General features: G+C 46.2%; 1 protein-coding gene across 8 annotated transcripts in view; it reads left to right on the plus strand.

Annotated features, from left to right (window-relative positions):
• LOC137525232 (protein mono-ADP-ribosyltransferase PARP14-like) overlaps positions 1-12,549 on the plus strand; it is a 68,702-nt gene that overhangs the window by 10,535 nt on the left and 45,618 nt on the right. For 5 of the 8 annotated variants that reach the window (XM_068246229.1, XM_068246225.1, XM_068246231.1 and 2 more), the window contains exons 2-5: positions 3,202-3,332; positions 4,274-4,304; positions 9,348-9,545; positions 10,642-10,878. In XM_068246229.1, the coding sequence (XP_068102330.1) occupies positions 3,303-3,332; positions 4,274-4,304; positions 9,348-9,545; positions 10,642-10,878 (496 nt within the window). In that variant the 5' untranslated portion in view covers positions 3,202-3,302. Of the gene's footprint in view, positions 1-3,201; positions 3,333-4,273; positions 4,305-8,743; positions 9,225-9,347; positions 9,546-10,641; positions 10,879-12,549 lie in introns of those variants that run through there. The other 3 variants (XM_068246228.1, XM_068246226.1, XM_068246233.1) reach the window with 2 other exon arrangements.

Consider the following 12,549-nt stretch of genomic DNA (forward strand, 5'->3'; position numbering starts at 1 on the left):
CATTCAATCTTACCATTGCCTCTGTGCGTACCGGGATCTCATCTGGTCTTCTCGGCTTCCTGTGACAGGTGAGATGCCGCTATGCGAGTAGCAATGGTAAGATTGAATGACAGCCCGCTCCACTGCACACTTTACTCTGCAAGTAGGGGGGGGACACTGGGGGCACATAGGGAGGAAGTAGGGAGCAATATAATCTCGGCCACCCATCCCACATCGGCGCGGCTGGCGCCTTGATCATTTTGTTTACTCTCCTCCTCCCCACTCACGGAAACCCTCACCCTCCTCCCCACCCACTGCCACCCTCACCCTCCTCCCCACCCACTGCCACCCTCACCCTCCTCCCCACCCACGGAAACCCTCACCCTCCTCCCCACCCACTGCCACCCTCACCCTCCTCCCCACCCACTGCCACCCTCACCCTCCTCCCTACCCACGGCCACCCTCACCCTCCTCCCCACCCACTGCCACCCTCACCCTCCTCCCTACCCACGGCCACCCTCACCCTCCTCCCCACCCTCACCCTCCTCCCCACCCACGGCCACCCTCACCCTCCTCCCCACCCTCACCCTCCTCCCCACCCACGGCCACCCTCACCCTCCTCCCCACCCACGGCCACCCTCACCCTCCTCCCCACCCACGGAAACCCCACCCTCCTCCCCACCCACGGAAACCCCCACCCTCCTCCCCACCCACTGCCACCCTCCTCCCCACCCACGGAAACCCTCACCCTCCTCCCCACCCCTGGAAACCTCACCCTCCTCCCCACATTGTTTATTTATTTAAGGGATTAAATATGAATTTAAAAAAATGTTCTTGGTGGGTGTGATTAGGGGGTGAGGTTAGGGGTGTGGCCTAAGTGTCCCGCTTTCTGATGACCAAATGTTGGGAGGTATGAGTGTGTGTGTGTGTGTACAATGTGTGTGTGTGTGTGTGTGTGTGTGTGTGTGTGTGTGTGTATACAGGGTAATAATACAGTATGTGTGTGTATACAGTGTGTTTGTGTATGTGTGCGTGTGCGTGTTTAAAGGGGACCAAACTAGTCGATTTCAGCCATGGCTCGATTGATCAATTCTAAAGAATCGATTGATCAGAAATCGTTTCTTTGAAATCAGCAAATCGATCGATTTGCAGCAGATGGATTTGATCTTTCTGACTGGATGGAAAATCTAGGTCGATTGGCTGCTGGCAGCAGATCCATGGCCCATAGAGTTGCATGAGATCTAATGGTGCAATAATGCATTTAGATAGATTTTCAATTGATTTCTTTCTGAAATCTATTGGAAATCTGTTCCTAGTGTGTGGCACACATCAGATAGATTCCTGTCAGATTGGACTTGGCAGGCATCTGACAGAAATGTATCAGATGGTCGATTCTGCTGCAAATCTATGAGTGTATGGCCACCTTTAGAGAGTGTGAGAGATTTTCTCAGTAGACCCCTCCCTCTGGGCTTGTTCTACTAACAATGGACCTCTCTCCTCTTCCCCCGCCCCCCCCCCCCCCCAATTTCCAAAAGCTGCATTACAGGGGCTCTGTGTTGATATTTCCTGATTTTCACTGGGAGGGGCGGGGCTCTTTGTTGGTGTTTCTTGGCTTGCACTGGGAGGGGTGGGGCTCTGTTTTGGTGTTTCCTGGTTTGCACTGGGAGGGGAGGGGCTCTTTATTGGTGTTTCATGGCTTGCACTGGGAGGGGCGGGGCTCTTTGTTGGTGTTTCTTGGCTTGCACTGGGAGGGGAGGGGCTCTGTGTTGATGTTTCCTGATTTGCACTGGGAGGGGAGGGGCTCTTTATTGGTGTTTCATGGCTTGCACTGGGAGGGGCGGGGCTCTGTGTTGGTGTTTCCTGGCTTGCACTCAGAGGGGCGGGGCTCTGCGTAGCAGTTTATTGGCTGACACTCGGAGGGGTGGGGCAGTAGTATGAGAGAAGGGGCCACTTAGGCTCATGTTGTGGCCATACAGGGAACCGCTGCAGAACTGTAAGGCCTGGGACCCTCCGGAAGCAATATTGCAGTGCTACTCGGCAATCTGCAAATCGCTGCAACAGTGGAGCTCTATGGGGTTGGTTCCACTCTCAGCATTGCGATCACGGAGCAATCACTAAACTCTGCATACAGCAATTCAGGAGCAATCCCGGGGCTATTGCATCAGTGGCTGCAGAGCCTCAGTCATAATCACTGTGGGAATCTCAGTAAAATCTCAGAGTTTCGGGGATCACTATCTCTGCGGTCACCATCAGGCCCCAGGACTAAGCTCTGTACACTGATTATTGCTGGATGATGTAGGCTCATACCCAGGCCTTCATCACCGCATAAACGTACAAAGATATCCTGCGCTCCAAGTCAAAGTCGCACAGTCACAGATGATTCCCCTTTTGAGTTCAAACACTGCAGCGCTCCAGAGTGGGGTGGTTTGCAAGAAAACTAAAAGCAGATGGAGCGCGCCGAAATGCGTAATGACGTCACACGCTTGCTGAACCCCAGCCACGCCCACCTCCCAGTGAGACGGAGCCCAGGACATTGGGACTCGCGTTTCTGCCTCAGCGCGTCATCCTCCACTGCGGAGGCAATCGGTTGGCTGTCCGCTGATATGCGAGTTAAACAACTACTGTTTGTGAGTATAACTTTTAATTGCTAATAAAATTCCTTTAACGTTTAATGCACTATGGCGCGGTCCATCTTCTTCATCACAGCACAGGCAGCGTAGGCCAGTGCCTAGGGCAGCATGATTGTGGAGGGAAGCAGATTTCTAGTGAAATGATGTACTGAGTCCAATCTGTAGGATATACATCATTATTGATTAGTGTATTAGGATCTGGGGACACAGAGGCCTGTGATCTGATTGTCAGGGAGGATACAGGACTGATATTTGGGACGGGTGGGGGGAGGAGGGTGTAACATCCCGTAAAATCTCTGCCTCCCCTCCCATGAAGGCACACCATGTGATGTACAGACTGTAGCTGCGGCTGATTGGTTGACTGACTCTGACTTGTATATATAATCCTGGGTCATATTAAGGACGGGTGGGGGGAGGGTGTGACATCCCGTGAAAGCTCCGCCTCCCCCGGGAAGGCACACCATGTGATGTACAGACTGTAGCTGCGGCTGATTGGTTGGCTGACGCTGACATATAGTCCCGAGTCAGTGGAGATCAGTGTGAGAGGAAGGCGTTTGGGTCGCACCACTCATGTTTATTTCTGCTCCTCCAGCCCGGGACCGAGTCCTCCAGAAGCAGAACCATCAGCTGAAGCTGCCGAATGGAGAGACGCTGGAGCTGAGCGTCGCATTGCCGGACGTCGGGAGTCCTGGCATGGCTGGAAATATACCGGGGCCATGCAGTGTAAGTGATGCTGGGGGGTGCGGGAGCTCCACCTGGTGGTCAGGCCTGGACTCCACAAGACCTGTGATGGTGTCCTGTGGTATCTGACTATATATCTATAATACATATAATACACTATCAGCCTATAATACAGTGCAGCTCCCCCTGGTGGTCAGGAATGGTCTCACAAGACCTGTGAAGGTGTCCCATGTGGTATCTGACTATATATCTACAGTATAATACATGTAATATAGTGCAGCTCCCCCTGGTGGTCAGGGGGGAGCAGTCAGCCGATGAAGGTGCATAAATTACACCCATGTCTGCTGTACCAAATCTAGCAGAGCTGGTGTCACATGTGGGGTTGGGGTTCCCGGAGGGTGGCAGAGCCCAGGGCGCCCACCCGTCATGCGCGACAGTGTTTGTGTTTTTAGCTCTCTCTTACAGCCAACCAGAATTAAGTATACCAGCAGTTTGTGCTACAGCAGCTCTCCTGAGGGACCAGTCCTGACCTACAGCCTCCCCTGCCTGCACATTATTGGTTCCCATCACTGGTTGTCTTCCTGTTAGACACGCCCCATGTATGGAGATACTCTGCCCCGGCCTATGGTCAGCACAGTTTGCCTCTTGTTAGTTTCTCAGATCCAACGCTCGCCCTCTTTTCCTGCTTCCAGCTTATCACCTGCAGGAACTGGTCAGATGCTGTCTATTAAACTCCACCCCTTGACAGACATCATTATAATGAGATAATCTGTGCTGTTCACTTCATCAGTGAGGGTATTAAGCCCTTATTCTGCCTCTCATTCTGGATGGTGCGTGATGGTAAATTTACATTAATTAGCCATGCTGAGTGTTCTGAAACGTTTTGTGGTTAACCAATAACAAGATTAATTTTCATATTGTCTAAATGTTCTGCCCTGAGAAGGAAGGAAATTCTCCCCTCATCTGTGTTTTTCTGCTTTCAGGATTCACAGTCCGGTCCCTCTGAAGACAAAGGTGAGAAAACATGGGCTGCTCAAAAAAGACAAATATTAATATACTCAGGAATAAGCCCCCCATCATGTCCTGATACTCCCAACCAACCATCAGGAATAAGCCCCCCATCATGTCCTGATATTTCCAACCAACCATCAGGAATAAGCCCCCCATCATGTCCTGATACTCCCAACCAACCATCAGGAATAAGCCCCCCATCATGTCCTGATACTCCCAACCAACCATCAGGAATAAGCCCCCATCATGTCCTGATATTCCCAACCAACCATCAGGTATAAGCCCCCCATCATGCCCTGATACTCCCAACCAACCATCAGGAATAAGCCCCCACCATGTCCTGATATTCCCAACCAACCATCAGGTATAAGCCCCCCATCATGTCCTGATATTTCCAACCAACCATCAGGAATAAGCCCCCCATCATGTCCTGATATTCCCAACCAACCATCAGGAATAAGCCCCCATCATGTCCTGATATTCCCAACCAACCATCAGGTATAAGCCCACCATCATGTCCTGATACTCCCAACCAACCATCAGGTATAAGCCCCCCATCATGTCCTGATACTCCCAACCAACCATCAGGTATAAGCCCCCATCATGTCCTGATACTCCCAACCAACCATCAGGTATAAGCCCCCCATCATGTCCTGATACTCCCAACCAACCATCAGGTATAAGCCCCCATCATGTCCTGATATTCCCAACCAACCATCAGGTATAAGCCCCCCATCATGTCCTGATACTCCCAACCAACCATCAGGTATAAGCCCCCCATCATGTCCTGATACTCCCAACCAACCATCAGGTATAAGCCCCCATCATGTCCTGATACTCCCAACCAACCATCAGGTATAAGCCCCCCATCATGCCCTGATACTCCCAACAAGCCATCAGGTATAAGCCCCCCATCATGTCCTGATACTCCCAACCAACCATCAGGTATAAGCCCCCCATCATGCCCTGATACTCCCAACAAGCCATCAGGTATAAGCCCCCCATCATGTCCTGATATTCCCAACCAACCACGTTAAATTATGCAAGCTTTCCGGGATCTAGTTCCCTTCTTCAGGCATATTTCCAGATGTGAGCTGAAGTAAAACACTGATGCAGGTAAATAGTAATCATGTGGATGGCAGTAGTGCTGGTTACTGTTTAGCAGTTAGATGTCAGGTGATCAGCAGGCTGGAGCCAGTGAGCTCATGCAAGCACACATGAAATCTAGCAGGTTTCTGAAGATCATGAAGCCAAGTCTTTCATATTACATAAGTCAGGAATCCCGTTCCACAATTTAGACCTTCTGTTAATATCTTAAACATTTTCATAAATTTGTACTCAAAAATCTTGCTTGCTTGTTCATTTTTGAAGTTACCCTTAAGAATAAGTACTTTGAGATCTTGCATGCTGTGTCCTGGTTCACAGAAGTGTTGGCCCACCGGTGTGTCCATTTTACCATTTGTCCATTGGTTCATTCTTGTGCGCAGTTTTTGTCCTGTTTCTCCTATATAGATTCCTCTTGAGGGGCATTTCCTGCAGCATATCATGTATACAACATTGGATGATTCACAGGAAAATTGGTCTGATATTTGATGATATTTCTGTGAGTTTGGTATTTGTATTTGGCTTGTGCACAAGATATAAGGGCAGGTATCACACCTTGTGTTATTGCAGGGTAATGTGCCTGGAGTTTCTGCTGTAGATAATGCACTTCTGATAATTATTTGTCTCAGTTTGGGAGGTTGTCTGAAAGCAAGCAGTGGTAAATCAGGAAAAACTTATATATACACACACACAGTGGGGCGCGAAAGTTTGGGCAACCTTGTTAATCGTCATGATTTTCCTGTATAAATCGTTGGTTGTTACGATAAAAAATGTCAGTTAAATATATCATATAGAAGACACACACAGTGATAATTGAGAAGTGAAATGAAGTTTATTGGATTTACAGAAAGTGCACAATAATTGTTGGAATAAAATTAGGCAGGTGCATAAATTTGGGCACTGTTGTCATTTTATTGATTCCAAAACTTTTATAACTAATTATTGGAACTCAAATTGGCTTGGTAAGCTCAGTGACCCCTGCCCTACATACACAGGTGAATCCAATTATGAGAAGGAGTATTTAGGGCGTTAGTTGTAAGTTTCCCTCCACTTTTATTTTTTTCTGAAGAGTAGCAACATGGGGGTCTCAAAACAACTCTCAAATGACCTGAAGACAAAGATTGTTCACCATCATGGTTTAAGGGGAAGGATACAGAAAGCTGTCTAAGGGCCTGTTTCTACTATACACAAATTGGATGCAGAAAAACTGACTCCAATGAATGCCTATGGGAAAATCTGCATCAGAATAATCGCGTTTAGTGGAAACAGGCCCATAGGCATTCATTGGAGTCAGTTTTTCTGCATCCAATCTGCGTGTAGTGGAAACAGGCCCTTAATGATTTCAGCTGTCTGTTTCCACAGTTAGGAACATCCTGAGGAAATGGAAGACCACAGACTCAAGAGAGTTAAGGCTTAAAGTGGCAGACCAAGAAAAATCTCGGATAAACAGAAGCGATGAATGGTGAGAACAGTCAGTCAACCAACAGACCAGCACCAAAGACCTATCACATCATCTTGCTGCAGATGGAGTCACTGTGCATCGTTCAACCATTCGGCGCACTTTTTACACAAGGAGATGCTGTATGCAAGAGTGATGCAGAGGAAGCCTTTTCTCTGCCCACAGCACAAACAGAGCCACTTGAGGTATGCTAAAGCACATTTGGACAAGCCAGCTTCATTTTGGAATAAGGTGCTGTGGACTGATGAAACTAAATTGAGTTATTTTGGCATAACAAGGGGCGTTATCCATGGAGGAAAAACAACACAGTATTTCAAGAAAAACACCTGCTACCTACAGTAAAATATGGTGGTGGTTCCATCATGCTGTGGGGCTGTGTGGCCAGTGCAGGGACTGGGAGTCTTGTCAAAGTTGAGGGATGCATGGATTCCACTCAGTATCAGCAGATTCTGGAGACCAATGTCTAGGAATCAGTGACAAAGCTGAAGCTGCACCGGGGCTGGATCTCAAGACAACGACCCTAAACACTGCTCAAAATCCACTAAGGCATTCATGCAGAGGAACAAGTACAACGTTCTGGAATGGCCATCTCAGTCCCCAGACCTGAATATAATTGAAAGTCTGTGGTGTGAGTTAGAGAGCAGTCCATGCTCGGAAGCCATCAAACCTGAATGAACTAGAGATGTTTTGTAAAGAAGAATGGTCCAAAATACCTTCAACCAGAATCCAGACTCTCATTGGAACCTACAGGAAGCATTTAGAGGCTGTAATTTCTGCAAAACAAGTATCTACTAAATATTGATTTCATTTCTTTTTTGTGGAGCCAAAATTCATGCACCTGCCTAATTTTGTTTAAACAATTATTGCACACTTTCTGTAAATCCAATAAACTTCATTTCACTTTTCCAATATCACTGTGTGTCTCCTATATGATATACTTAACTGACATTTTTTGTCAAAACAACCAACGATTTATTTCATGATGATTAACAAGGTTGCCCAAAGTTTCGCACCCCGTTGTGTGCGTGCGTGTGTGTGTCTATCTATCTATCTATCTATCTATCTATCTATCTATCTATCTATCTATCTATCTATCTATCTATCTATCTATCTATCTATCTATCTATACACACACATCTACAGACAATGGGCAGTGCTATGGGAAGTAGGATGTCGCCCCAGTATGCAAATTTATTTATGGCCAGATTGGAGGAAAACTTCCTGTCATTTTTAAGACCTTTAAAGGGATACGTAAGTCAAAAATAAAAAATGATTTTTACTCACCTGGGGCATCCCTCAGCCCCCGAAGCTGTATGGTGCCCTCGCAGCCTCGCTCCGATCCTCCTGTCCCCGCCGGCGGCTACTTCCGGGTTCGGCAACAGCCGCTGACAGGCTGGGAACACGAGTGATTCTCCACGTTCCCAGCTGCTATATCACACTCTATGCTGCTATAGGGTATATGTTATACACTATAGCAGCATAGAGTGTGATATAGCAGCTGGGAACGCGGAGAATCACTCGTGTTCCCAGCCTGTCAACGGCTGTCGCCGAACCCGGAAGTAGCCGCCGGCGGGGACAGGAGGATCGGAGCGAGGTTGCGAGGGCACCATACAGCTTCAGGGGGCTGAGGGATGCCCCAGGTGAGTAAAAATCATTTTTTATTTTTGACTTAAGTATCCCTTTAACAGAAGGTTTAAATTGTGGAATGGGATTAATGACTCCTTATGTAACATGATTGACTTGGCTTCATGATCTTCAGAAACCTGCTGGACTTCATATATACCTGCATGAGCTCACTGGCTCCAGCCTGATGATCACCTGACATCTACAGTAACTGCTAAACAGTAACCAGCTCAACTGCCATCTACATGTTTACTATTGGCCTGCATCCATGTTTTACTTTAGCTCACATCTGGAAATATGCCTGATAAAGGGGACTAGAGCCCAGAACGCTTGTGCTAACATCTGGAAATATGCCTAAAGAAGGAGACTAAATCGCAGAAAGCTTGTGCTAACATCTGGAAATATGCCTGAAGAAGGGGACTAGATCCCAGAAAGCTTGTGCTAACATCTGGAAATAAGCCTGAAGAAGGGGACTAGATCCCGGAAAGCTTGTGCTAACATCTGGAAATATGCCTGAAGAAGGGGACTAGATCCCAGAAAGCTTGTGCTAACATCTGGAAATATGCCTGAAGAAGGGGACTAGATCCCAGAAAGCTTGTGCTAACATCTGGAAATAAGCCTGAAGAAGGGGACTAGATCCCAGAAAGCTTGTTCTAACATCTGGAAATAAGCCTGAAGAAGGGGACTAGATCCCGGAAAGCTTGCATTATTTAACATTATCAGTTAGCCATTAAAAGGTATTCCTTTTACTAAACTTTGTTTTTTTTTCTACCTACATAATATGGTTCATTAATAAGGATTATCAATCTCCCATTACTTCCTCCTACACAGTTTGATCCATCTCTGTTCTGTTGTTCTAGTTATGGAAGATGATGCCATGACCCAGGAGGACCCTCCATCCTCTCTGGTCCTGATTGAGAACCTCCAGGACAGCTGCACCCCTGAGATATTAAACCTGCTGGTGGAGAACATCAGTGATAAGATAGAGGAGATAGACTTCTATGTGGAGATGCTTCCTGAGATCCGAGCTGCTGTTGTCACCTTCACCTGTGACGTCGGTAAGGAAATCTCGTACAGCAGCACAACCTAGTATTCCTGGGAATGTTCTCATTTATTCAGGTCATAGTGTATCCAAATAGAGATAACTTCAACTGGACATCAAGGCCACCTTCCTTGTACTAAATATATTGTCCAGTAATGCCTTCAGCGTCTCACCTTACTCATGTCCAGCTCTCACCTCTCTAGTAAGTTCCAGAAACTAATAGGCAGAGAACAGAGGGCAGGTTAGACTTAGATCGGTGAATTGAAATTATATTCCCATTCACTGATCGGGAAAGGGAAGGGGGGGGAACGGCAGGAAGCGGGAGCGCGGCGATCACGCGCCTCAGGCAGCGGCAGCACAGTTTATCTGGACAGATATATCTGTCCAGATAGACTGAAGTGGTTAAAGGAAACCAGAGCTGGTGTAAAGTTAACATTTTATACCTGGGGCTTCCTCCAGCCCCATACGCACAGATCACTCCCACGCCGCCGCCCTCAGTCTTCCCGCAGCTCCGATATCGGTCCTGTCACTTCAGCCAGTTGGGGCCAGTCTACGCAGCTGCTGGAGAGATACGCAAAGAGTGCACTTCTCCTGCGTCAGATTGGCTCCGACTGACGTAAGTGACGGGACCCGGTACCGAAGCTGCGGGAAGGCTGAGGACGGCGGCGTGGGAGTGATCGGAGCGGATGGGGCTGGAGGAAGCCCCAGATATGTATAAAACGTTTTTTTTTTACTTTCCTTCCTCATATCAATTCCATTCTTAGCTTATTAGGTGCAAATCAGTAAAGTGTGCACCTTGTTTGTTACTACATGATTCAGAGACTTTCCCTGCTGTAGTCTATGATCTATGAGTAACAAGCATCCTCAGAATTTGCCCTATAGTGTGAGAGAGACTACAGTATGTGTGAGGCCTATGGGGGCTGTGGAGAGAGGGGGAACTAGGAAACATTGGCTACATGTTCTCAGGTCCAAAGTGGTGCATGAAGTGAGGATATGGTCACCATAGGGAAGATGGCTGAATGTAGAGAGAGGCTCATCAGACAAGCTGTCACCTCCAATGTTCTCGTTTTATATTGTAGTCAATAAAACTCTGAAAAATGTTCTTTTTCTAGATGTTCCAGGTTTCATCAAAGCTTTCTCCAGCAGCATCAGAGTCAGACATCACAAACTAACAGTGAAGGCCATAGAAGCATCCAGAAGTGTCAGAGCGGAGCACCTACCAGAGGACACATCTGAGGAACACCTCAAAGCTTACATGGAGAGCACCATACAAGGAAGAGGAGGAGTAGAGGAAGTGGTGATAATGCCGGAAGAAAGGGCAGCTCTGGTCACGTTTGACAATATGGGAGGTATGTCTGTGTGTGACCTGTGACAGTCCAGGAGATAATGAATTCTTTGTCTACACGTATTATGGTGGAATCGTCTTCCTTCATCTAGAGCTGGGAGAGCCACATGGCGTTTTACTTTGGGCAAGTATCTTCTCCTTACGTCGGGTACAGAAAATAAATAAAACAAGAAATATGTTCCTCTGTTCTATAGAAGTGGAGGAGAGTGCGAAGTTACCCTGTAATACAGACATTTCCCAATGACGGGAAGCTCGTGGCAGCTTATTAGGGCTTCATACAGTGTCTTTGTGGACTTCATACAAACTTAGTTTAAATGTAATTTTATGGCACAAGAAAAGTTGTACAGTAGGTGTGACTTTCACATCTATGAAGTGGTAAATGACAAAGTCTATCCATTTCCATATACTGTTTGTGCCTGAGAAGTGGGCTTTATAACTTAAAGAAATGAAGAATCAAAACCAACACAACAGTACACAGGAGAAAAAGTCTTGTTTTATCAGGCTTATTACTACAGTGGAGGAAATAATTATTTGACCCCTCACTGATTTTCTAAGTTTGTCCAATGACAAAGAAATGAAAAGTCTCAGAACAGTATCATTTCAATGGTAGGTTTATTTTAACAGTGGCAGATAGCACATCAAAAGGAATATCGAAAAAATAACCTTAAATAAAAGATAGCAACTGATTTGCATTTCATTGAGTGAAATAAGTTTTTGAACCCTCTAACAATAAAAGACTTAATACTTAGTGGAAAAACCCTTGTTTGCAAGCACAGAGGTCAAACGTTTCTTGTAATTGATGACCAAGTTTGCACACATTTTAGGATGAATGTTGGTCCACTCCTCTTTGCAGATCCTAAAATGTGTGCAAACTTGGTCATCAATTACAAGAAACGTTTGACCTCTGTGCTTGCAAACAAGGGTTTTTCCACTAAGTATTAAGTCTTTTATTGTTAGAGGGTTCAAAAACTTATTTCACTCAATGAAATGCAAATCAGTTGCTATCTTTTATTTAAGGTTATTTTTTCGATTTTCCTTTTGATGTGCTATCTGCCACTGTTAAAATAAACCTACTATTGAAATGATACTGTTCTGAGACTTTTTATTTATTTGTCATTGGACAAACTTACAAAATCAGTGAGGGGTCAAATAATTATTTCCTCCACTGTATAACTAAATGGTGAAATAATGCAAGATACAGTATGAGGGAAGAAAACCTGTCCCACCAGGCTTACAATGTAAGAGGTGGGGAACACAGGATACAGTAGGAGGGAAGAGGACCTGTTCCATCAGGCTTACAATCTAAGAGGTGGGGGAACACAGGATACAGTAGGAGGGAATAGGGCCTGACCCTTCAGGCTTACAATCTAAAGATCCATACACACATCCAATTTTTATCTGCAGATGACTGTCCAGTTTTACCACCACCGGTAGTATGAGGGCTAACATATTTTAACTAAAGCTGGGTACGCACAAGTATTTCAAGAATGAAAGATCAAAGATAACCTGCAGATAATCTTTGTAAAAAAGAGTTCACAAAAGACCTCAAAAGATAGCTACGAAAGCTATTTGTCTCTCAATCTTTGAGATCCATCCCGGTGGATCTAATCTGCAGATGACTGTCCATTAAACAGGGTGTGTATGAGATCTCCAGATATTTCTTAACTTTTGTGTG

This window comes from Hyperolius riggenbachi, chromosome 7 (genome assembly GCF_040937935.1).
Source record: "Hyperolius riggenbachi isolate aHypRig1 chromosome 7, aHypRig1.pri, whole genome shotgun sequence".
NCBI lineage: Eukaryota > Metazoa > Chordata > Amphibia > Anura > Hyperoliidae > Hyperolius > Hyperolius riggenbachi.